The sequence below is a fragment of the Cuculus canorus genome, chromosome 5, assembly GCF_017976375.1.
Source record: "Cuculus canorus isolate bCucCan1 chromosome 5, bCucCan1.pri, whole genome shotgun sequence".
Classification (NCBI taxonomy): domain Eukaryota; kingdom Metazoa; phylum Chordata; class Aves; order Cuculiformes; family Cuculidae; genus Cuculus; species Cuculus canorus.
In genome coordinates, this window is record NC_071405.1 from 43,396,727 (window position 1) to 43,419,733 (window position 23,007).

The window sequence follows — 23,007 nt, forward strand, 5'->3', positions numbered from 1 at the left end:
GTATGCCAAATAACCTCTCACTGAAGGCTAACACTCTGCACATTTGTGATTTAGTAATTGACAATCTTCCTGTTTGGATTAGCTAAACAGCATAAAAAACACAGGCACACAGATTTCGGATCAAGAGAACAGTGGTACCAAATTTGACAGTCAATTTAAAACATGATAGAAGGCTAATTTCTTTCATCCAGCTGTGTATTAGACCTGACTGAACAGTTGTATGAGCTATAACTAACAGCGAAGGAATTATTTACCTTGATTTGCAGGTTATCTCTTTAATAGGACCACATGCTCTGTATTCTTTATCTGATGGGCATTCGTAAGCTGGAATGGAAGAATAAAAAGGAGGAAGAGCTCAATAACAATATCATACAAAAGCTGTGTGCTCTTATGCCAAGAAATTAAACACTGACTGCTCATTCTCCTATGTATCTTTGACAACCTTGAAAAGCAAAGAGGAGAAAAACAGATATCAGGTTCATCTCTCTGTGTGGAATTTTTTTATGCAATTTAGCCAAAGGGATGCAGTATTTACTTTATATAAAGGAGAGAAAGCCAAGAGTCTACATCTTGCCTGCAATTTTATCATAATTTCAGTCTCTTTTACACAAGTTCTCAAAGGAGAGTGTACCCCTGCTCTCCATCCTCTTCTTGCTATAGCTGAAAATGAATGCTTATGTCACTAAATACAGAATGATCTGCTGATTGTCGCAAACCACAAAACTGCCTGTGTACAAGTAAGAATCTATGGATACTGATGATGCTGATACAGTCAATGGATGTATATTTTTGCAGGCTCATTTATAATTTCAATTGTTAAAAATGTTACCTGTAAAATTACTTAAGGAAAACAGTTAGTGTGATTTAATGATGTCTTCATTGCTCGAAAGGCAATATAGCTTACTATTAGGACATTCTTGCTGCTGAAACAGTTCCGTAGAAGCTTTCCTAATAGTTCAAGATAAATGACCAAACACTTACAACAGACACCATTGGTATGTCTTCTCCAGTCAATGCATACACCTTGATCGGCGCAGGTGGCAGCATAGATCTGCAGACTCGAACATTCCAGGTCTAAGTTGGGAAGTATACAACTATCAAAAACGCAGGCTGCATAGTACTTTTCAGGCCGGACAAAGCTGTGGCATGGCTCAAACACACTAGAAACAGAAATGTGTGTCATTATTATTTACTGAATAATCCATGAGTTCTTCAGTGTTCTTACCATACAGTAAAAAAGGCAACAGTAGTACTCAAGGAGATATGAACAAGGACAGTTACAGAGAGATTTCTACTAAAACCACTTATCTCAATTGTAATACTTAAATATATTTTGAAGTATTCTCCCCTCACCTGCAAAACATTCAGGCAGCAATATTTTCTGTTCAGGAGCTACATTCATATTATCAAGTGTAGTCATGAACTACTTGTCAAAAACAGTTTGGGTTTGGTTTTTTTTCCTGTTTTGCTTTAATCCTAACACAACATTCCAAAAATTAAGATTTTTTTTTCAGTTCTTCTCCATTTTCTGCCAAGTGAGCGCAGGAACAAAGCTAGAACGTGAGACAGTGGAGAGCACAGACCATAGACGAATGTGAGAACCTCAAGAGAACTTAATGTAGCAGGCAGAGGGTCAGTAGCAAACTATCACCAAAGAATTACACCTAGAAACACTGAAAGAAGTGGAAGCAACCCAGAAAGCTACAAGAAATGGAGCAATAGTTAAAAAGACCGTTTTTTGTGAAATGAACCCTGAAATTGCCACTTAATTAGAAGATCAAAGGCGTATATATCCCAGCAGAATATCTACCTTCCCAAAAGAAGCTTGCACATGGAAGATTCTTTGCAAGGCTCTGTTGGGGTTGTGCTAGGTGGTTTTGTAGGAATTAGGCCTGGAGAGCACTGTGGTTTGGAGGGATCAACAACTTGCCAATGATCTGCCATTGTTTCACAGTTTTCTGCAATGTTTCCATTTGGCAACATGCAGTCATCTGCTGTGTTGTTGGTGCAGGTACCTAAAATGGGTAAGAGAAAGAATTCAATCATAGATTTTTGTTATTTAATTCCATTTACCTTTGTGTCAGGGCTGTCATTTCCCTGTTTGTGGTTTTCTAAGAGTACAAAAATTACAAAAGTAAGCCTTACCACACTGTCCATGAGTGTTGTTACCAAACAGGCTGTAGGGCATTCTGATAGAAAAGGACAAGCCATTGTAGGTCACATTCATTTTTAGTTCAGGAATTTCCACTACACGATTTATGCCTGACTCATAGATGCTCAAGCCAAATTTTTTATAAGGTAAAGCCACTGTCTGTTTGTTTACTGTCACCTAATAAATAAAAGAAAGCAGAAAAGATACACATATTTAATTTCACTTTAGAAAACAATTGATTATTCACTACTTTGCATTGAAGATAGAATGTAAAGGCAAATAATGTGCTTTTCATTTCTGAAAGGGTCTCTGCATTTTCTTTTATGTTACTAGAAAGCGGAACTTTCCTTCTCTGAGTCAAAGTGGCCTATCAGCCACTGATAAACTAGTCTAAAATTCAGAGTTTAAACCAGCTAAATTCCAACAGTAGCTGTTATATACCAATGGAACACACACTACTACTTTTACTCAGAAACAGTAGGTTTCCTTGCTCTGTAGAAGAAAAAGAAATCTAAGCATTGCAAATTTTCAACAATATGGTGCAACTTAACATATTATTCCCACAGTAACATTAAAAAAAAATGAAAACAAAAAAGAAATCCCACAAAATGACTAAAACCGAACAGTACTCAGCAAGTTTTGAAGCCCCAGAGCTGGGGCATCATTTTTAGCAATGAAATAAACACATAAAAGCCCCTATTCTGAAAAATTAAAATGGTGACACCAGTCAAAGATAGTAATGGTACTTTTAAAAAATGCTTAAGCCCAGTACTTTAACTGTTATGTCACATTTATATCATATTCCCCATTCAACTTTTATTCTTTTCCTTTTTTACGTAAATATTAATTATAAACGAATTTATTTTATATCCTTAACTCTTATCTAGGAGAGAGAAGGCACTGCTAATAGTTGATATTTTAAAAAAGGAAGAAGTTGTTGGAATTTTTCTCCATTTTCAGAATTAAAAAGGAGTCCTTCAAAACAGTCCTATTTTATAATCCAATATTAAATCTAAAACATAGATTCTTTTTTAATTTTTTATCCAAACATCCTGATATAGTTATCAAGTTGATAATATATTAATGTATTAATCAAGAAATCAGAGGTAACTTTTTCCAATACCTCTACTTGTAGAGTATTTGGTTTGACTGTTGCTATGCGCACTTCCTGAGTCTCATGTCTCACAATAAGTGTTCGAGGACAGGAGACTACATCCCGTGTATCACAATGGTAGTTATCAATGTAGACACCAAAGTTGTCAACTTTCTTATAAATCTCTTCCACAAGAACATATGTACAATTCCCTTGAAAGCTGTAGTACAGTCCATCAAATGTCATGTAATGTGGGTCTCCCCAGCCAGTGCAGTAGCCTACAAAGACATATAGCTAGATTAGCTTCTAATGGCAACACACAGAATCAGATCAGACCACAAAAAAAATCTATAGATGTGGGATTCACTTCATTTAACTTTAAGCATTCATATTTTTAAAGTGTACATGAGGTCCAACACAAAAAAAACCCAAGACTGTGCCTGTAACTCTTTTTATTGAAAAAAATAAGAAAATCAACTACAATCACCCTCAAAACAGTTTCCTTCTGAGTTGACTCACAGCTGCATATGATGCTGCCAATGTACAAAGCAATTCTGAAGATCAGTGTCTGAAAGGCTATTGAGGAACTGTCATTATTGCTTTCACATATTCTACCGATAGAAAATAGTTCCTTTGAGCACCCATCTGATCTTTGGATGAGGGAGCCAGGTCTGGTGAACAGAGTGGATGTTTGATGTGATGTTGTTATCAGGTAAAAACTGCTACACAGACAAAGAGTTGTGGGCTGGCACACACTGACATTTTCCAACTGAAGTTAAGAAAATGTCTGTGTTTGAAAACACGTCCACTCTTACTGAGTAAAGTGATCAAGTTGAGCCTTGTCTCACCGTGAAATGTTCTATAACCACCTCTTTGCCTCTCCTCTCCCACTCGGTTCCTGAGCTATAGGGTTAGTCTCAGGACTTTTTATGTCGAAACTCACATGTCAATGCATTAACTTATAATCTAGAACACGTCTATAACAGAGAAAAATAGGCACTTTCAGGGTGCAGTTCATCCAACTTATTTCTCGTAGACCATTGAGAATAGGATTAACTGTACCCTAGAGATACCTTTACCAATAGTTTGAACAAGTGGCTTTTATGTCGGCTTCTAGCCTACAGATGTCTCCCTCTGGATGTGTAAATCCTGCCTTGGAAGACCAATTTATTCTACTAACACAACAGCTGAGTAAAAAAGATGACAATTAAATTAAGTAAAAGTCCTTGATTAGCTAAAAAGGATCAATGAAGCACCTCAAAAAGACCAATATACTGGAAGTACACTGCATTTTACTTGTCCCCTGATAAATATTGTTGTCTTTGACACTAGTATTGTTCCAACAAGAGATAAAATATTCAACAAAATATATACTCACAGTCACATTCCCAATGCCAACAGCATCCATCCTCATCAATGACTTGCACAGGAGAAAGCCCATTAGTACATGTAGGTTTAGGAGGTGGATTACAGATTATGGGAACCACCTGGATTATATCATCTTCTATACATATTGCCTTAGTGCAGTTACAGAGCCACCATGACTCACCCGGCTGTGTTTGGAAAAAGAGGGAGAGTGGGAATAGAGAGAAAAACTTAGGAAACTGTCAGACTGACAACAGTTATGCCTGAATGCTTTTTGCAGACTTTTAAAAGACCACGTTTATTGACAAGATTTTACCCAACAGAAAACTGAAAAGAAACGAAATGCAGCAGTCAGCATTACCAAGGCCTGCAAGATAAGCTAGTACCACTGAGAGCTGCTAAGTGGAAAGCATTACTTATAATAGTCAAACCAGTAACCTGAAGTGGGAATTCTTTTAGTTTCAGCTGTCTAGAAATTAGATGTCTTGTCTAATCTCGTCACCTAGACTCCCTCTCTAATCAACAGTGAAAGACACTGATCAATATTGGTGATCAGAGTATGATCAAGCTCCTTGCATAAATGCCCAGAACCAATTAACATATAAAGCTACAGTGAACACCAGCTATTTGGGGAGTAATGTCTAAGGTGATTATGTGCACAGCTTGTGATTGTATGCATTTTTTCATTCTTCCACCAGTTTTCCTGCCACACATCATTTTTATTTCTGTGGATCTACTGAGCAAGTTTGTAGGATCTAAGCTGTCAGGAGGCTTTAGAAATGTACAGACATTAGCTTGTCTGTGTCAGAGCTGGAGGGTTCAAAAAACCTCAGAACTCTGGGTCAAATTCCATGAGCATTTGAATGTGGTGATCTGTTTCACAGTCCTCTCCTGAGACCAGACTAGGACCCTGTAAGATTCGTTCCAAACTCAGACTAGTTCAGCCCTGTGGTTTCTTATTGGGCTGTGCTGTAAACACACAAACAACTTTTCCCCACTCTGGACCTATACAAAAGCGGAAAGAGAAAAGATAGTTTATCACCTCTTAGACTCTGGTTACTTCCATATCAAAGCTATCCACAATAAAGACAAACACTGAGCTGTGATCTAACTTCTTAAAGAAAGCCTTTTAAAAACCGCCCTTGCAGAACTGATGACAGTATATAAGCTATCAAACCAAATAGCATTTGGAAGTCATGCTGATAAAAGAAAAGAAATAGAATGGAGAGCTATTTCCTTTTCTGTCCAGATTAATATCTACTCTGTATGATACTAGCATTTAAGTTATATGATTTGTCCTCACGCAAATCAGAATGCTAAAAAAAGTTATGAAATCTACTCACCGCATAAGATTCATTAGGTAAAATAGAACAATTTCTTCCAGGAGTGATTGGTGGTGTATTTGTAGTTGAAATTGAAGCACTGAGTGGAGTAGAATTTCCTGTAATGGTGACTGCACTTGATGTTGTTGGCCCAGAAGTACTAGTTGAGCCAGGGAAAACGTTTTTGGAGGTGGTGATGGTGGTTGCAGTAATTGTGGTAACATTGCTAGAGGTTGTTCCTGAACTGGTGGTAAAAGATTCTGTTGCAGTTGTGCTAGAGGTGGTGACTGACACATGGCTAGTTGATACTGAGGGTGATAATACAGTACTGCTGGCTACTGGCCCTGGGGATGGTGATCCCAAAGTTGTGATGGTGGTTATGGCAGTTGATATAGTTGGAGTAGTGCGAGTTGCAGTTGTTGTCATTGGGCTACTGGCTTCTGTTACTATTGTGGTGCTGTGGGGAGTGGAACCTGAGGATGTAGGGCCCAAAGTGGTGGTTTTGATGGTTGATTCTGTTTCAGTGATTCTAGAAGTGGTGACTGTCACTGGGCTTGTTGATATTGATGGTGGCGCCGTAGTGCTGGCTGTAGGCTCTGGGAAGGGTGGTCCTGAGGCTGTGGTGCCGACGGTGGTAGTAGGTGAGCCTGTCAGAGTAGTGTGAGTTGCAGTTATTGTCATTGGGCTACCTTTTTGTGTTGCGATAGTGGTACTGTGTGAAGTGGGTCCTGAAGTTGTGGTGCTGATAGTAGTGGTAGATGATCCAGTCAGAGGAGTCACAGTCCTAATGGTAGTGGTCTTGGGGCTCCCTGTTACCATTATGGTGCTGTGAGAAGTGAGTTCTGAGGTTGTGGTGCTGCTGGTGGTGGTAGATGGACCTGTTGGAGTGCTGCCAGTCTCTGTGGTAGTGGTTTTAGGACTAGGATTTTCTGCTACTGTTGTGGGGCTGTGGGGAATGGGTCCTGAGGCTGTAGGGCCTGAAGTGGTGGCTTCAGTGGTTGATCCTTTTTCAGTGACTCCAGAGGTGGTGACTGTTATTGGGCTTGTCGATACAGATGGTGTTGACTGTTGAATAGTGGTACCTGTGGTAGACACTGTACTTTCTGTTTCTGTCGTCCTAGATGTTGGCAGCGGGGTAGCTGAAGGAGTGACTGCAGTACTCGTCTTTGCTGTTATTTCTGATTCAGGTGATGTATTCTCTTTAAGACAGGGAGGAAACAGAGTATTTTATTTTAAGTAGGCAAATGACATTTGTTATTAAGCTCATTTCATTTTCTAATAAGCAAATGGAATTCAACAGACCTAAGCATAGAGCATTTAGAGAGAAATAAATCAGAAACCTTTTTTTATAAAGTTTTTTGCATAACTGAGGCATTACTTAAAGAATCTTCATCTTGCATGGGAGACATTTATGCAAACACTTTATCAATGATAAATATTAGATGGAACAGTTGTCTGTAGTCTTAAGATTTCATACTGCACAGAAGAGTTCAGCCATCCCAAACCCAGGGGAATTCATTGAGTTGACCAATGAACTCTTTGGTTAATTCTGTATTGCTCTCATGGCATTTTCTATGGATAGACCACTGTTCCCTGTGCTACTTTGTGTGGCTTTTTCGTTCTGGCACTGGTTATGCTCAGTCATTTGATTCTACTGAAGCTGAGTAGTCACTGGAGTAATCACAGTTTGACAGCTTTCTTCACAGAAGTAAGGGAAAACAGTATAAAATATCTTAAAATTAAAGAAAGTAGATTAGATAAGTTATAAGGAATAACACTTTCATGATAAAGGTGGTGAGAAAGTGGAATAGGTTTCTCAGAGAAGTTGTGGATATCCAGACACTGGAAGCATTCAAAGTCAGTCTGAATACAAATATGAGCAGCCAGATGAAGTGAAAGATAAACATACCCAAGCCAGGGGATTTGGACTTAAACATCTTTCAAAAGATGTTTAAGATAGACTAAACTATTATATCATTCTTTGTGAAATGCTTAAAAACAAAACTTACACATATGAACACATAGACATACACTAAGTGGAGAAAAAAGTTTGACTTCTCTGATAATGAGGTAAAAAATAGAAAAACATATAAACAATTACTTAGGCCTTCTGTGATAGGAGGCATCGGACTTTTGGTGAGAACTGTTAATGTTGAAAATGTGCTGAAAGAAGTCTGAGTGATGGGTGGAGTTGTGCTGGAAACAGTTGTTGTTGTTGTCCCCGGGGGGCTGCTGGTGGTGCTGCTGGGTGGCACTGTGGTGGTGGTGGTGCTGGTGGGAGACTCCGGTGAGGTTGATGTGGGACTGGTCGTCGACAGAGTTGAAGGGGACCCTGTGCTTGCTGTGGAAGAAGTTGGGCCTGTTGTGGTGCTTGGGATGGCACTTGGACGACACTCCGGTATGTCGGGGACGCAGCAGACACTGATCTCATAGTTGAGGCAAACCGGCATCGGGATTGTATCTCCAGGACCCTGCTCCCAATTGTTACAGATGAGCCCCTTGTCAACACTGCATTCCACCTTCTGCCCTAACTCGGTGAGGGAAACATCAGGGAATTTCTCTGCTCTGCATGAAATATTTTCAGCTTTCACACACACCCAGGAGGAGTCGTTCTTCCTAATATTCTCAAAGGTCTCATAGTCACCACTGTTTCTGTCAGAACTGTCTGGGTAACTCACGTCAATCCAGTCCGTCCAGATGCAGTCACAGTCTGGGGGACAACAACAACAAGAGCAACAATTAGAAACGGCAGGGACAGAGACAACAAGCCGGGGTACCGGCACATTTCCAGTGGTGCTCTGGGCGTCCACTGCACAGCAAAGTGCCAGGCAGACAACGCTGGACACATCAAAGCTCAATTCCATGGGCAGGACTCCCCTTCCCACCCCTACAAAGCACGCCAGGGCCCAATCAGGACACAGGCACCACCGAGCCTTGCGTGTCCCCCCCTGCTGCAGTTAGGGCACGGCCCCCTATCGGCCTTCCCGACTGCAAAAACTCTCCCAAAAGGGCAACGCATGAGGCGGAACAGGACCAAGCAGGCACTGCCGCCACCCTCTCATCTTCTTGTGCTGCTCACACCACCTCACTCTCAGGTAGAAGTGAAAACTTCCAGAAGGCTCATGACCACAGAGGAAGCAGGCACAGGACACGCACTACTGCCAAAACACCCACTTGCTTCCCAGCAGCGTGCGCGCGGCTCGAGAACAACACTCACAGGAACCCTGGGAGATCCCGGCTGCCCAGAGCCTTGGCCCACAGCAAGGGGCAGCCTGCCAACTGAAGCCTTTCCCCAAGCCCTGCCGGCAAAAAAAATGACTTCTTATAGCCAGAACTGCAGGTGAACGGCAGCGATGGCCACAGAGGCAACGCAAGGGGACAAAGCGGAGAAAGTCTGCACAGCTGTGCCCAAACACTACCCGATGGGACAGTGCCACTAAATCAAGCCCCGCTCCCATTGCACACCACGGGTCCCACCATGGTACACTCTCTCCAGCTGAAGGATGAGGCCCAAGAGCAGCAAAAGCAAGTCTTGCCCTCAGTGCAGCATCCGCCTAGGCTGGGCGGAGGCATCAGCATGAAAAGCCTTCTCCGAGCCCTGCTCTGTCAGAGAACACAAGACCTTCTACACAGGATCCCTGCGCCATCCTCCCGTCTGAAACAGACAGCCCAAGGGCTAGCTCTGGGCAGCAGCCATGTCAGGGGAAGCACAACAATTACTCCCACCCCCGATGCCACACAGACGGCACAAGTTGAGGTGCTCGTGAACCTTCATTGCTCCCACAGCAAGGCAACACGCGAGAGCACAGAGCAGACCCGTACTTGGAGGCCGTGGAGATGGTAGAGTGGTGGTGTACGTCGGTGTGGGCGTGGATGTGCTGGCAGTAGTCTGCGTGTGAGGTGTTGTGCTGGAAACAGTTGTTGTTGTTGTCCCCGGGGGGCTGCTGGTGGTGCTGCTGGGTGGCACTGTGGTGGTGGTGGTGCTGGTGGGAGACTCCGGTGAGGTTGATGTGGGACTGGTTGTCGACAGAGTTGAAGGGGACCCTGTGCTTGTTGTGGAAGAAGTTGGGCCTGTTGTGGTGCTTGGGATGGCACTTGGACGACACTCCGGTATGTCGGGGACGCAGCAGACACTGATCTCATAGTTGAGGCAAACCGGCATCGGCGTTTCACCTCCTGGATGCTGCTCCCAATTGTTACAGACGAGCCCCTTGTCAACACTGCATTCCACCTTCTGCCCTAACTCGGTGAGGGAAACATCAGGGAATTTCTCTGCTCTGCATGAAATATTTTCAGCTTTCACACACACCCAGGAGGAGTCGTTCTTCCTAATATTCTCAAAGGTCTCATAGTCACCACTGTTTCTGTCAGAACTGTCTGGGTAACTCACGTCAATCCAGTCCGTCCAGATGCAGTCACAGTCTGGGGGACAACAACAACAAGAGCAACAATTAGAAACGGCAGGGACAGAGACAACAAGCCGGGGTACCGGCACATTTCCAGTGGTGCTCTGGGCGTCCACTGCACAGCAAAGTGCCAGGCAGACAACGCTGGACACATCAAAGCTCAATTCCATGGGCAGGACTCCCCTTCCCACCCCTACAAAGCACGCCAGGGCCCAATCAGGACACAGGCACCACCGAGCCTTGCGTGTCCCCCCCTGCTGCAGTTAGGGCACGGCCCCCTATCGGCCTTCCCGACTGCAAAAACTCTCCCAAAAGGGCAACGCATGAGGCGGAACAGGACCAAGCAGGCACTGCCGCCACCCTCTCATCTTCTTGTGCTGCTCACACCACCTCACTCTCAGGTAGAAGTGAAAACTTCCAGAAGGCTCATGACCACAGAGGAAGCAGGCACAGGACACGCACTACTGCCAAAACACCCACTTGCTTCCCAGCAGCGTGCGCGCGGCTCGAGAACAACACTCACGGGAACCCTGGGAGATCCCGGCTGCCCAGAGCCTTGGCCCACAGCAAGGGGCAGCCTGCCAACTGAAGCCTTTCCCCAAGCCCTGCCGGCAAAAAATGACTTCTTATAGCCAGAACTGCAGGTGAACGGCAGCGATGGCCACAGAGGCAACGCAAGGGGACAAAGCGGAGAAAGTCTGCACAGCTGTGCCCAAACACTACCCGATAGGACAGTGCCACTAAATCAAGCCCCGCTCCCATCGCACACCACGGGTCCCACCATGGTACACTCTCTCCAGCTGAAGGATGAGGCCCAAGAGCAGCAAAAGCAAGTCTTGCCCTCAGTGCAGCATCCGCCTAGGCTGGGCGGAGGCATCAGCATGAAAAGCCTTCTCCGAGCCCTGCTCTGTCAGAGAACACAAGACCTTCTACACAGGATCCCTGCGCCATCCTCCCGTCTGAAACAGACAGCCCAAGGGCTAGCTCTGGGCAGCAGCCATGTCAGGGGAAGCACAACAATTACTCCCACCCCCGATGCCACACAGACGGCACAAGTTGAGGTGCTCGTGAACCTTCATTGCTCCCACAGCAAGGCAACACGCGAGAGCACAGAGCAGACCCGTACTTGGAGGCCGTGGAGATGGTAGAGTGGTGGTGTACGTCGGTGTGGGCGTGGATGTGCTGGCAGTAGTCTGCGTGTGAGGTGTTGTGCTGGAAACAGTTGTTGTTGTTGTCCCCGGGGGGCTGCTGGTGGTGCTGCTGGGTGGCACTGTGGTGGTGGCGGTGCTGGTGGGAGACTCCGGTGAGGTTGATGTGGGACTGGTTGTCGACAGAGTTGAAGGGGACCCTGTGCTTGTTGTGGAAGAAGTTGGGCCTGTTGTGGTGCTTGGGATGGCACTTGGACGACACTCCGGTATGTCGGGGACGCAGCAGACACTGATCTCATAGTTGAGGCAAACCGGCATCGGCGTTTCACCTCCTGGATGCTGCTCCCAATTGTTACAGACGAGCCCCTTGTCAACACTGCATTCCACCTTCTGCCCTAACTCGGTGAGGGAAACATCAGGGAATTTCTCTGCTCTGCATGAAATATTTTCAGCTTTCACACACACCCAGGAGGAGTCGTTCTTCCTAATATTCTCAAAGGTCTCATAGTCACCACTGTTTCTGTCAGAACTGTCTGGGTAACTCACGTCAATCCAGTCCGTCCAGATGCAGTCACAGTCTGGGGGACAACAACAACAAGAGCAACAATTAGAAACGGCAGGGACAGAGACAACAAGCCGGGGTACCGGCACATTTCCAGTGGTGCTCTGGGCATCCACTGCACAGCAAAGTGCCAGGCAGACAACGCTGGACACATCAAAGCTCAATTCCATGGGCAGGACTCCCCTTCCCACCCCTACAAAGCACGCCAGGGCCCAATCAGGACACAGGCACCACCGAGCCTTGCGTGTCCCCCCCTGCTGCAGTTAGGGCACGGCCCCCTATCGGCCTTCCCGACAGCAAAAACTCTCCCAAAAGGGCAACGCATGAGGCGGAACAGGACCAAGCAGGCACTGCCGCCACCCTCTCATCTTCTTGTGCTGCTCACACCACCTCACTCTCAGGTAGAAGTGAAAACTTCCAGAAGGCTCATGACCACAGAGGAAGCAGGCACAGGACACGCACTACTGCCAAAACACCCACTTGCTTCCCAGCAGCGTGCGCGCGGCTCGAGAACAACACTCACGGGAACCCTGGGAGATCCCAGCTGCCCAGAGCCTTGGCCCACAGCAAGGGGCAGCCTGCCAACTGAAGCCTTTCCCCAAGCCCTGCCGGCAAAAAATGACTTCTTATAGCCAGAACTGCAGGTGAACGGCAGCGATGGCCACAGAGGCAACGCAAGGGGACAAAGCGGAGAAAGTCTGCACAGCTGTGCCCAAACACTACCCGATGGGACAGTGCCACTAAATCAAGCCCCGCTCCCATCGCACACCACGGGTCCCACCATGGTACACTCTCTCCAGCTGAAGGATGAGGCCCAAGAGCAGCAAAAGCAAGTCTTGCCCTCAGTGCAGCATCCGCCTAGGCTGGGCGGAGGCATCAGCATGAAAAGCCTTCTCCGAGCCCTGCTCTGTCAGAGAACACAAGACCTTCTACACAGGATCCCTGCGCCATCCTCCCGTCTGAAACAGACAGCCCAAGGGCTAGCTCTGGGCAGCAGCCATGTCAGGGGAAGCACAACAATTACTCCCACCCCCGATGCCACACAGACGGCACAAGTTGAGGTGCTCGTGAACCTTCATTGCTCCCACAGCAAGGCAACACGCGAGAGCACAGAGCAGACCCGTACTTGGAGGCCGTGGAGATGGTAGAGTGGTGGTGTACGTCGGTGTGGGCGTGGATGTGCTGGCAGTAGTCTGCGTGTGAGGTGTTGTGCTGGAAACAGTTGTTGTTGTTGTCCCCGGGGGGCTGCTGGTGGTGCTGCTGGGTGGCACTGTGGTGGTGGCGGTGCTGGTGGGAGACTCCGGTGAGGTTGATGTGGGACTGGTTGTCGACAGAGTTGAAGGGGACCCTGTGCTTGTTGTGGAAGAAGTTGGGCCTGTTGTGGTGCTTGGGATGGCACTTGGACGACACTCCGGTATGTCGGGGACGCAGCAGACACTGATCTCATAGTTGAGGCAAACCGGCATCGGCGTTTCACCTCCTGGATGCTGCTCCCAATTGTTACAGACGAGCCCCTTGTCAACACTGCATTCCACCTTCTGCCCTAACTCGGTGAGGGAAACATCAGGGAATTTCTCTGCTCTGCATGAAATATTTTCAGCTTTCACACACACCCAGGAGGAGTCGTTCTTCCTAATATTCTCAAAGGTCTCATAGTCACCACTGTTTCTGTCAGAACTGTCTGGGTAACTCACGTCAATCCAGTCCGTCCAGATGCAGTCACAGTCTGGGGGACAACAACAACAAGAGCAACAATTAGAAACGGCAGGGACAGAGACAACAAGCCGGGGTACCGGCACATTTCCAGTGGTGCTCTGGGCGTCCACTGCACAGCAAAGTGCCAGGCAGACAACGCTGGACACATCAAAGCTCAATTCCATGGGCAGGACTCCCCTTCCCACCCCTACAAAGCACGCCAGGGCCCAATCAGGACACAGGCACCACCGAGCCTTGCGTGTCCCCCCCTGCTGCAGTTAGGGCACGGCCCCCTATCGGCCTTCCCGACTGCAAAAACTCTCCCAAAAGGGCAACGCATGAGGCGGAACAGGACCAAGCAGGCACTGCCGCCACCCTCTCATCTTCTTGTGCTGCTCACACCACCTCACTCTCAGGTAGAAGTGAAAACTTCCAGAAGGCTCATGACCACAGAGGAAGCAGGCACAGGACACGCACTACTGCCAAAACACCCACTTGCTTCCCAGCAGCGTGCGCGCGGCTCGAGAACAACACTCACGGGAACCCTGGGAGATCCCAGCTGCCCAGAGCCTTGGCCCACAGCAAGGGGCAGCCTGCCAACTGAAGCCTTTCCCCAAGCCCTGCCGGCAAAAAATGACTTCTTATAGCCAGAACTGCAGGTGAACGGCAGCGATGGCCACAGAGGCAACGCAAGGGGACAAAGCGGAGAAAGTCTGCACAGCTGTGCCCAAACACTACCCGATGGGACAGTGCCACTAAATCAAGCCCCGCTCCCATCGCACACCACGGGTCCCACCATGGTACACTCTCTCCAGCTGAAGGATGAGGCCCAAGAGCAGCAAAAGCAAGTCTTGCCCTCAGTGCAGCATCCGCCTAGGCTGGGCGGAGGCATCAGCATGAAAAGCCTTCTCCGAGCCCTGCTCTGTCAGAGAACACAAGACCTTCTACACAGGATCCCTGCGCCATCCTCCCGTCTGAAACAGACAGCCCAAGGGCTAGCTCTGGGCAGCAGCCATGTCAGGGGAAGCACAACAATTACTCCCACCCCCGATGCCACACAGACGGCACAAGTTGAGGTGCTCGTGAACCTTCATTGCTCCCACAGCAAGGCAACACGCGAGAGCACAGAGCAGACCCGTACTTGGAGGCCGTGGAGATGGTAGAGTGGTGGTGTACGTCGGTGTGGGCGTGGATGTGCTGGCAGTAGTCTGCGTGTGAGGTGTTGTGCTGGAAACAGTTGTTGTTGTTGTCCCCGGGGGGCTGCTGGTGGTGCTGCTGGGTGGCACTGTGGTGGTGGCGGTGCTGGTGGGAGACTCCGGTGAGGTTGATGTGGGACTGGTTGTCGACAGAGTTGAAGGGGACCCTGTGCTTGTTGTGGAAGAAGTTGGGCCTGTTGTGGTGCTTGGGATGGCACTTGGACGACACTCCGGTATGTCGGGGACGCAGCAGACACTGATCTCATAGTTGAGGCAAACCGGCATCGGCGTTTCACCTCCTGGATGCTGCTCCCAATTGTTACAGACGAGCCCCTTGTCAACACTGCATTCCACCTTCTGCCCTAACTCGGTGAGGGAAACATCAGGGAATTTCTCTGCTCTGCATGAAATATTTTCAGCTTTCACACACACCCAGGAGGAGTCGTTCTTCCTAATATTCTCAAAGGTCTCATAGTCACCACTGTTTCTGTCAGAACTGTCTGGGTAACTCACGTCAATCCAGTCCGTCCAGATGCAGTCACAGTCTGGGGGACAACAACAACAAGAGCAACAATTAGAAACGGCAGGGACAGAGACAACAAGCCGGGGTACCGGCACATTTCCAGTGGTGCTCTGGGCATCCACTGCACAGCAAAGTGCCAGGCAGACAACGCTGGACACATCAAAGCTCAATTCCATGGGCAGGACTCCCCTTCCCACCCCTACAAAGCACGCCAGGGCCCAATCAGGACACAGGCACCACCGAGCCTTGCGTGTCCCCCCCTGCTGCAGTTAGGGCACGGCCCCCTATCGGCCTTCCCGACTGCAAAAACTCTCCCAAAAGGGCAACGCATGAGGCGGAACAGGACCAAGCAGGCACTGCCGCCACCCTCTCATCTTCTTGTGCTGCTCACACCACCTCACTCTCAGGTAGAAGTGAAAACTTCCAGAAGGCTCATGACCACAGAGGAAGCAGGCACAGGACACGCACTACTGCCAAAACACCCACTTGCTTCTCAGCAGCGTGCGCGCGGCTCGAGAACAACACTCACGGGAACCCTGGGAGATCCCGGCTGCCCAGAGCCTTGGCCCACAGCAAGGGGCAGCCTGCCAACTGAAGCCTTTCCCCAAGCCCTGCCGGCAAAAAAAATGACTTCTTATAGCCAGAACTGCAGGTGAACGGCAGCGATGGCCACAGAGGCAACGCAAGGGGACAAAGCGGAGAAAGTCTGCACAGCTGTGCCCAAACACTACCCGATGGGACAGTGCCACTAAATCAAGCCCCGCTCCCATCGCACACCACGGGTCCCACCATGGTACACTCTCTCCAGCTGAAGGATGAGGCCCAAGAGCAGCAAAAGCAAGTCTTGCCCTCAGTGCAGCATCCGCCTAGGCTGGGCGGAGGCATCAGCATGAAAAGCCTTCTCCGAGCCCTGCTCTGTCAGAGAACACAAGACCTTCTACACAGGATCCCTGCGCCATCCTCCCGTCTGAAACAGACAGCCCAAGGGCTAGCTCTGGGCAGCAGCCATGTCAGGGGAAGCACAACAATTACTCCCACCCCCGATGCCACACAGACGGCACAAGTTGAGGTGCTCGTGAACCTTCATTGCTCCCACAGCAAGGCAACACGCGAGAGCACAGAGCAGACCCGTACTTGGAGGCCGTGGAGATGGTAGAGTGGTGGTGTACGTCGGTGTGGGCGTGGATGTGCTGGCAGTAGTCTGCGTGTGAGGTGTTGTGCTGGAAACAGTTGTTGTTGTTGTCCCCGGGGGGCTGCTGGTGGTGCTGCTGGGTGGCACTGTGGTGGTGGCGGTGCTGGTGGGAGACTCCGGTGAGGTTGATGTGGGACTGGTTGTCGACAGAGTTGAAGGGGACCCTGTGCTTGTTGTGGAAGAAGTTGGGCCTGTTGTGGTGCTTGGGATGGCACTTGGACGACACTCCGGTATGTCGGGGACGCAGCAGACACTGATCTCATAGTTGAGGCAAACCGGCATCGGCGTTTCACCTCCTGGATGCTGCTCCCAATTGTTACAGACGAGCCCCTTGTCAACACTGCATTCCACCTTCTGCCCTAACTCGGTGAGGGAAACATCAGGGAATTTCTCTGCTCTGCATGAAATATTTTCAGCTTTCACACACACCCAGGAGGAGTCGTTCTTCCTAATATTCTCAAAGGTCTCATAGTCACCACTGTTTCTGTCAGAACTGTCTGGGTAACTCACGTCAATCCAGTCCGTCCAGATGCAGTCACAGTCTGGGGGACAACAACAACAAGAGCAACAATTAGAAACGGCAGGGACAGAGACAACAAGCCGGGGTACCGGCACATTTCCAGTGGTGCTCTGGGCATCCACTGCACAGCAAAGTGCCAGGCAGACAACGCTGGACACATCAAAGCTCAATTCCATGGGCAGGACTCCCCTTCCCACCCCTACAAAGCACGCCAGGGCCCAATCAGGACACAGGCACCACCGAGCCTTGCGTGTCCCCCCCTGCTGCAGTTAGGGCACGGCCCCCTATCGGCCTTCCCGACTGCAAAAACTCTCCCAAAAGGGCAACGCATGAGGCGGAACAGGACCAAGCAGGCACTGCCGCCACCCTCTCATCTTCTTGTGCTGCTCACACCACCTCACTCTCAGGTAGAAGTGAAAACTTCCAGAAGGCTCATGACCACAGAGGAAGCAGGCACAGGACACGCACTACTGCCAAAACACCCACTTGCTTCCCAGCAGCGTGCGCGCGGCTCGAGAACAACACTCACGGGAACCCTGGGAGATCCCGGCTGCCCAGAGCCTTGGCCCACAGCAAGGGGCAGCCTGCCAACTGAAGCCTTTCCCCAAGCCCTGCCGGCAAAAAAAATGACTTCTTATAGCCAGAACTGCAGGTGAACGGCAGCGATGGCCACAGAGGCAACGCAAGGGGACAAAGCGGAGAAAGTCTGCACAGCTGTGCCCAAACACTACCCGATGGGACAGTGCCACTAAATCAAGCCCCGCTCCCATCGCACACCACGGGTCCCACCATGGTACACTCTCTCCAGCTGAAGGATGAGGCCCAAGAGCAGCAAAAGCAAGTCTTGCCCTCAGTGCAGCATCCGCCTAGGCTGGGCGGAGGCATCAGCATGAAAAGCCTTCTCCGAGCCCTGCTCTGTCAGAGAACACAAGACCTTCTACACAGGATCCCTGCGCCATCCTCCCGTCTGAAACAGACAGCCCAAGGGCTAGCTCTGGGCAGCAGCCATGTCAGGGGAAGCACAACAATTACTCCCACCCCCGATGCCACACAGACGGCACAAGTTGAGGTGCTCGTGAACCTTCATTGCTCCCACAGCAAGGCAACACGCGAGAGCACAGAGCAGACCCGTACTTGGAGGCCGTGGAGATGGTAGAGTGGTGGTGTACGTCGGTGTGGGCGTGGATGTGCTGGCAGTAGTCTGCGTGTGAGGTGTTGTGCTGGAAACAGTTGTTGTTGTTGTCCCCGGGGGGCTGCTGGTGGTGCTGCTGGGTGGCACTGTGGTGGTGGCGGTGCTGGTGGGAGACTCCGGTGAGGTTGATGTGGGACTGGTTGTCGACAGAGTTGAAGGGGACCCTGTGCTTGTTGTGGAAGAAGTTGGGCCTGTTGTGGTGCTTGGGATGGCACTTGGACGACACTCCGGTATGTCGGGGACGCAGCAGACACTGATCTCATAGTTGAGGCAAACCGGCATCGGCGTTTCACCTCCTGGATGCTGCTCCCAATTGTTACAGACGAGCCCCTTGTCAACACTGCATTCCACCTTCTGCCCTAACTCGGTGAGGGAAACATCAGGGAATTTCTCTGCTCTGCATGAAATATTTTCAGCTTTCACACACACCCAGGAGGAGTCGTTCTTCCTAATATTCTCAAAGGTCTCATAGTCACCACTGTTTCTGTCAGAACTGTCTGGGTAACTCACGTCAATCCAGTCCGTCCAGATGCAGTCACAGTCTGGGGGACAACAACAACAAGAGCAACAATTAGAAACGGCAGGGACAGAGACAACAAGCCGGGGTACCGGCACATTTCCAGTGGTGCTCTGGGCATCCACTGCACAGCAAAGTGCCAGGCAGACAACGCTGGACACATCAAAGCTCAATTCCATGGGCAGGACTCCCCTTCCCACCCCTACAAAGCACGCTAGGGCCCAATCAGGACACAGGCACCACCGAGCCTTGCGTGTCCCCCCCTGCTGCAGTTAGGGCACGGCCCCCTATCGGCCTTCCCGACTGCAAAAACTCTCCCAAAAGGGCAACGCATGAGGCGGAACAGGACCAAGCAGGCACTGCCGCCACCCTCTCATCTTCTTGTGCTGCTCACACCACCTCACTCTCAGGTAGAAGTGAAAACTTCCAGAAGGCTCATGACCACAGAGGAAGCAGGCACAGGACACGCACTACTGCCAAAACACCCACTTGCTTCCCAGCAGCGTGCGCGCGGCTCGAGAACAACACTCACGGGAACCCTGGGAGATCCCGGCTGCCCAGAGCCTTGGCCCACAGCAAGGGGCAGCCTGCCAACTGAAGCCTTTCCCCAAGCCCTGCCGGCAAAAAAAATGACTTCTTATAGCCAGAACTGCAGGTGAACGGCAGCGATGGCCACAGAGGCAACGCAAGGGGACAAAGCGGAGAAAGTCTGCACAACTGTGCCCAAACACTACCCGATGGGACAGTGCCACTAAATCAAGCCCCGCTCCCATCGCACACCACGGGTCCCACCATGGTACACTCTCTCCAGCTGAAGGATGAGGCCCAAGAGCAGCAAAAGCAAGTCTTGCCCTCAGTGCAGCATCCGCCTAGGCTGGGCGGAGGCATCAGCATGAAAAGCCTTCTCCGAGCCCTGCTCTGTCAGAGAACACAAGACCTTCTACACAGGATCCCTGCGCCATCCTCCCGTCTGAAACAGACAGCCCAAGGGCTAGCTCTGGGCAGCAGCCATGTCAGGGGAAGCACAACAATTACTCCCACCCCCGATGCCACACAGACGGCACAAGTTGAGGTGCTCGTGAACCTTCATTGCTCCCACAGCAAGGCAACACGCGAGAGCACAGAGCAGACCCGTACTTGGAGGCCGTGGAGATGGTAGAGTGGTGGTGTACGTCGGTGTGGGCGTGGATGTGCTGGCAGTAGTCTGCGTGTGAGGTGTTGTGCTGGAAACAGTTGTTGTTGTTGTCCCCGGGGGGCTGCTGGTGGTGCTGCTGGGTGGCACTGTGGTGGTGGCGGTGCTGGTGGGAGACTCCGGTGAGGTTGATGTGGGACTGGTTGTCGACAGAGTTGAAGGGGACCCTGTGCTTGTTGTGGAAGAAGTTGGGCCTGTTGTGGTGCTTGGGATGGCACTTGGACGACACTCCGGTATGTCGGGGACGCAGCAGACACTGATCTCATAGTTGAGGCAAACCGGCATCGGCGTTTCACCTCCTGGATGCTGCTCCCAATTGTTACAGACGAGCCCCTTGTCAACACTGCATTCCACCTTCTGCCCTAACTCGGTGAGGGAAACATCAGGGAATTTCTCTGCTCTGCATGAAATATTTTCAGCTTTCACACACACCCAGGAGGAGTCGTTCTTCCTAATATTCTCAAAGGTCTCATAGTCACCACTGTTTCTGTCAGAACTGTCTGGGTAACTCACGTCAATCCAGTCCGTCCAGATGCAGTCACAGTCTGGGGGACAACAACAACAAGAGCAACAATTAGAAACGGCAGGGACAGAGACAACAAGCCGGGGTACCGGCACATTTCCAGTGGTGCTCTGGGCGTCCACTGCACAGCAAAGTGCCAGGCAGACAACGCTGGACACATCAAAGCTCAATTCCATGGGCAGGACTCCCCTTCCCACCCCTACAAAGCACGCCAGGGCCCAATCAGGACACAGACACCACCGAGCCTTGCGTGTCCCCCCCTGCTGCAGTTAGGGCACGGCCCCCTATCGGCCTTCCCGACTGCAAAAACTCTCCCAAAAGGGCAACGCATGAGGCGGAACAGGACCAAGCAGGCACTGCCGCCACCCTCTCATCTTCTTGTGCTGCTCACACCACCTCACTCTCAGGTAGAAGTGAAAACTTCCAGAAGGCTCATGACCACAGAGGAAGCAGGCACAGGACACGCACTACTGCCAAAACACCCACTTGCTTCCCAGCAGCGTGCGCGCGGCTCGAGAACAACACTCACGGGAACCCTGGGAGATCCCGGCTGCCCAGAGCCTTGGCCCACAGCAAGGGGCAGCCTGCCAACTGAAGCCTTTCCCCAAGCCCTGCCGGCAAAAAATGACTTCTTATAGCCAGAACTGCAGGTGAACGGCAGCGATGGCCACAGAGGCAACGCAAGGGGACAAAGCGGAGAAAGTCTGCACAGCTGTGCCCAAACACTACCCGATAGGACAGTGCCACTAAATCAAGCCCCGCTCCCATCGCACACCACGGGTCCCACCATGGTACACTCTCTCCAGCTGAAGGATGAGGCCCAAGAGCAGCAAAAGCAAGTCTTGCCCTCAGTGCAGCATCCGCCTAGGCTGGGCGGAGGCATCAGCATGAAAAGCCTTCTCCGAGCCCTGCTCTGTCAGAGAACACAAGACCTTCTACACAGGATCCCTGCGCCATCCTCCCGTCTGAAACAGACAGCCCAAGGGCTAGCTCTGGGCAGCAGCCATGTCAGGGGAAGCACAACAATTACTCCCACCCCCGATGCCACACAGACGGCACAAGTTGAGGTGCTCGTGAACCTTCATTGCTCCCACAGCAAGGCAACACGCGAGAGCACAGAGCAGACCCGTACTTGGAGGCCGTGGAGATGGTAGAGTGGTGGTGTACGTCGGTGTGGGCGTGGATGTGCTGGCAGTAGTCTGCGTGTGAGGTGTTGTGCTGGAAACAGTTGTTGTTGTTGTCCCCGGGGGGCTGCTGGTGGTGCTGCTGGGTGGCACTGTGGTGGTGGCGGTGCTGGTGGGAGACTCCGGTGAGGTTGATGTGGGACTGGTTGTCGACAGAGTTGAAGGGGACCCTGTGCTTGTTGTGGAAGAAGTTGGGCCTGTTGTGGTGCTTGGGATGGCACTTGGACGACACTCCGGTATGTCGGGGACGCAGCAGACACTGATCTCATAGTTGAGGCAAACCGGCATCGGCGTTTCACCTCCTGGATGCTGCTCCCAATTGTTACAGACGAGCCCCTTGTCAACACTGCATTCCACCTTCTGCCCTAACTCGGTGAGGGAAACATCAGGGAATTTCTCTGCTCTGCATGAAATATTTTCAGCTTTCACACACACCCAGGAGGAGTCGTTCTTCCTAATATTCTCAAAGGTCTCATAGTCACCACTGTTTCTGTCAGAACTGTCTGGGTAACTCACGTCAATCCAGTCCGTCCAGATGCAGTCACAGTCTGGGGGACAACAACAACAAGAGCAACAATTAGAAACGGCAGGGACAGAGACAACAAGCCGGGGTACCGGCACATTTCCAGTGGTGCTCTGGGCGTCCACTGCACAGCAAAGTGCCAGGCAGACAACGCTGGACACATCCAAGCTCAATTCCACGGGCAGGACTCCCCTTCCCACCCCTACAAAGCACGCTAGGGCCCAATCAGGACACAGGCACCACCGAGTCTTGCGTGTCCCCCCCTGCTGCAGTTAGGGCACGGCCCCCTATCGGCCTTCCCGACTGCAAAAACTCTCCCAAAAGGGCAACGCATGAGGCGGCACAGGACCAAGCAGGCACTGCCGCCACCCTCTCATCTTCTTGTGCTGCTCACACCACCTCACTCTCAGGTAGAAGTGAAAACTTCCAGAAGGCTCATGACCACAGAGGAAGCAGGCACAGGACACGCACTACTGCCAAAACACCCACTTGCTTCCCAGCAGCGTGCGCGCGGCTCGAGAACAACACTCACGGGAACCCTGGGAGATCCCGGCTGCCCAGAGCCTTGGCCCACAGCAAGGGGCAGCCTGCCAACTGAAGCCTTTCCCCAAGCCCTGCCGGCAAAAAAAATGACTTCTTATAGCCAGAACTGCAGGTGAACGGCAGCGATGGCCACAGAGGCAACGCAAGGGGACAAAGCGG

The 23,007-nt window shown here is 50.4% G+C and overlaps 1 protein-coding gene across 1 annotated transcript in view; it reads right to left on the minus strand.

Annotated features, from left to right (window-relative positions):
- Window positions 1-23,007, minus strand: part of MUC2 (mucin 2, oligomeric mucus/gel-forming) — a 67,378-nt gene that overhangs the window by 6,798 nt on the left and 37,573 nt on the right. The window contains exons 41-59 of the mRNA XM_054068123.1: window positions 21,904-22,330; window positions 21,731-21,816; window positions 20,021-20,620; window positions 18,441-18,908; window positions 16,729-17,196; window positions 15,017-15,484; window positions 13,307-13,774; window positions 11,638-12,064; window positions 11,465-11,550; window positions 9,763-10,354; window positions 8,164-8,302; window positions 7,842-7,869; window positions 5,954-7,131; window positions 4,624-4,798; window positions 3,276-3,523; window positions 2,146-2,329; window positions 1,811-2,015; window positions 982-1,160; window positions 255-324 (exon numbers count right to left, since the gene is read on the minus strand). Of these exons, the coding sequence (XP_053924098.1) occupies window positions 255-324; window positions 982-1,160; window positions 1,811-2,015; window positions 2,146-2,329; window positions 3,276-3,523; window positions 4,624-4,798; window positions 5,954-7,131; window positions 7,842-7,869; window positions 8,164-8,302; window positions 9,763-10,354; window positions 11,465-11,550; window positions 11,638-12,064; window positions 13,307-13,774; window positions 15,017-15,484; window positions 16,729-17,196; window positions 18,441-18,908; window positions 20,021-20,620; window positions 21,731-21,816; window positions 21,904-22,330 (6,496 nt within the window). The remainder of the gene's footprint in view (window positions 1-254; window positions 325-981; window positions 1,161-1,810; window positions 2,016-2,145; window positions 2,330-3,275; window positions 3,524-4,623; window positions 4,799-5,953; window positions 7,132-7,841; window positions 7,870-8,163; window positions 8,303-9,762; window positions 10,355-11,464; window positions 11,551-11,637; window positions 12,065-13,306; window positions 13,775-15,016; window positions 15,485-16,728; window positions 17,197-18,440; window positions 18,909-20,020; window positions 20,621-21,730; window positions 21,817-21,903; window positions 22,331-23,007) is intronic.